Source organism: Nanorana parkeri, unplaced genomic scaffold, assembly GCF_000935625.1.
Source record: "Nanorana parkeri isolate BGI_ZX_2015 unplaced genomic scaffold, ASM93562v1 scaffold1767, whole genome shotgun sequence".
Taxonomy (NCBI): Eukaryota; Metazoa; Chordata; class Amphibia; order Anura; family Dicroglossidae; genus Nanorana; species Nanorana parkeri.
The window spans coordinates 60,890-63,612 of record NW_017308035.1 but is presented as its reverse complement, the minus strand read 5'-3'; the positions used below and the strand labels follow the sequence as shown (position 1 = coordinate 63,612).

Genomic DNA, 2,723 nt, shown 5'->3' with positions numbered 1-2,723 from the left:
CCCCCTGTCACGGCAGAGAGCCGTGACAGGATCGAGAGGCGAGCGAACCGGTATGTGTTCGCTCACCTCCCGATCTACTGAGCCGACCTGTGACAGTCTCATTGTCACAGGTCGGCTAGAACTATGAGGTGAGTGAAAAGCACTCACCTCATAGTTCTCCTTTAATGCCTATGATGCCCCACCTTCATGGCTGAACATGGAATTATTGTTTGCTTTTGTCATAATTCATTCTACCATTTCAGAAGAAGGCACACAGATATGTTTCACAATTATTGATACTTTATATGGATATATGCATTGATGTGTGTGTTACTTACTCTCTCCTTCACTGTTCTGTAAGATAGAAAAACTCAGGCTTGCTGTGTCCAATTCACTTTGTTCCAGCTTGAAGCTGAAAGTTTCATTGTACACAGGATTTGGAGTCCCAAGTACTACTGCTGTCTTCTTACTCTTAATAAACCTGTTGTGATTCATGAGTGACACCTTAACAAGTGCTGAGCCTAGAAGACAAGAATATTGTGATAATATAGATATAGTTAGGCTGATATATAATGTAACAATCTGGATAAATAAAATGTATAAATTGATTTATTACTTAATTAGAGGGGTGTTTAATATGTTCCAGGCCCAGTTGGCCATTGATGAGAGAACACATGACCCATTCCAGTAGCAATTTCCGGTTGATAATGTACACATTCACCATAAATAATCCACAGTAGGTGTAGAGGCACTCACGGGTCTTGCAGTGGAGATAAGTCAAAGCATCAGCATTTTATTGTCAACGTTCTATCTTGTTTAAAACATTAATTCTTGCTTCAACCTGACTCAGTTAGGTTGTTCATTATAGTCTCCTCTCTAACGATGTATTACAGGACCACATGTAGTATTATCTGTTACATATGTTGATCACCTGTATTCGCAGTGATGTGTATAATGCATGTTCCCTTAGTTATGTCTACTGGCCCATGTCTGTAAAAGCCCTAATAAAAACTTTGAAAAAGAAAACATAAATTCACCACAATATTTGGTCTGCTTACACTTTTACCCTGATCCACCAGAGACTAAGGACACTCCTTTAGGCCTGGTTCACACCTGGGCATTTTACAGCGCGTTCCTACGCGCTGTAAAACGCTCAACATGCGGAAACCAATGATTGCCTATGGGCATGGTTCCCACCTGGGCGTTTTACAGCGCATAGGAACGCGCTGCAAAATGCCCTACGCCCAAAGAAGTACAGGAGCTTCTTTGGCGGCGTATTTGCGGCGCGTATCCATTAGGATACAGCCGGATAGCCCTCGGAAACGCGCGTTTGTCGCGCGTTTCTTTTACTGCAAATCGCGGTAAAAATGCACAGCAAACGCGCATATTCTGTATGCCTAGGTGTGAACCCAGCCTTATTGATCAGGTGTGAGAGAAAACCCAAACAAAGCCCAAACTGCAGGGAGCCACACAGTCTACCTGATATGTTACAAAAGCCACGGTGATAAACACACCCCATCCTGGACTCTGCCCTTGACTCTATGGTGATTTATCACTACACTTTACAACAGAGCAGTGGTATGTCAGGAAGACAATGTACCCATATGTACGTTGCAATGCAAGGCCAAATGTTTAGGGTCATTGCAAGCTGCTTCCATGTGCACCAATGTTTGTGCAATTCACAAAAGGCACACACTCCAAATTCTAGCCTTGGTGCCAGAAGGTGCATTTAAGGGGCAGAACCGAGTTAGGAATTTGCTTAGATGGTCTTTGGCTCTTCTTCTGTAACCAGAACCTGTTTCTAAGATATATTTAACAGTTGCTGACCCGACCTGCCCCTGTAATTGTCTCTAATTTCCCTTCCCATTCTTACCTTCGAACTTGCTTACACTTTGCTTATTTATTGCTCAGCTGGCTTGTCCTTAACCTTGTTTTCATTTGCCTGCCTGTTGCATACCTGGCCTGTCTTGGATCCATTTCTGCCTTCCCTTACTGGTGCTGACCCAGCTGGTTTCTGATCATGGCTTCTCTCTGCTGATTCCCCAGTGTAACTTTGGCCTGCCTCCTACCCTACTTGCTGTCTTCAAACTCTACAAACAAATATACAAACTTTACAGTTGCCGACCTCTGCTTTTCTGAGATTATGGTTTCAGCCTGCCAGCCGCTGTCCCAGGAGTACTCTGTAGTGACTCTTCCTGTGGCCCTGCTCCTTGGAGACACCCTCACCTTGCTGTTTGGTGATATCCTCATTTGTCTGTGCCTTCTCATCACCTGTTTTCCAATTCAAGGGTGATTGGACTAGAGGAGTAATGAAAGTCCTCTCATCACATCGACCTCTAGCCAGGTATGTTGTATGGTTCAAAAAAAGCCTACATGAGCCAATCAGAAACCGCTTGTGATGCCATGACTTACTCCTTGTTAGTATTTTTTGTTTAATATGTGTTTATTAATTATTATTAAAAGAGGTCTTATACAGGACATAAAAATGTGAAAAAAATTAAATAAAATAGTTTCCATCAATTTCTAAAGCAATCCTTCCAAGTAATACCATCTATAAAACATGAATCCCTTATAATTTCTACATAATCATATAGTGCCTATTCATGCCTTACAATACTTCTATACCTCCAAGCATCTGGTATGTGTAGGGATAAAACTCATTCAATAAATACAGCTTTTATATATTATTTTTAAAAAAGGGTGAAAAAGAAGGAAAAAGTTCAAGAAAATTATATTTAATTCCA

General features: G+C 41.6%; 1 protein-coding gene across 1 annotated transcript in view; it reads right to left on the bottom strand.

Annotated features, from left to right (window-relative positions):
- LOC108799602 (synaptotagmin-15-like) overlaps positions 1-2,723 on the bottom strand; it is a 60,573-nt gene that overhangs the window by 4,986 nt on the left and 52,864 nt on the right. Inside the window, exon 7 of the mRNA XM_018571489.1 lies at positions 318-500. Coding sequence (XP_018426991.1) covers positions 318-500 — 183 coding nt within the window. The remainder of the gene's footprint in view (positions 1-317; positions 501-2,723) is intronic.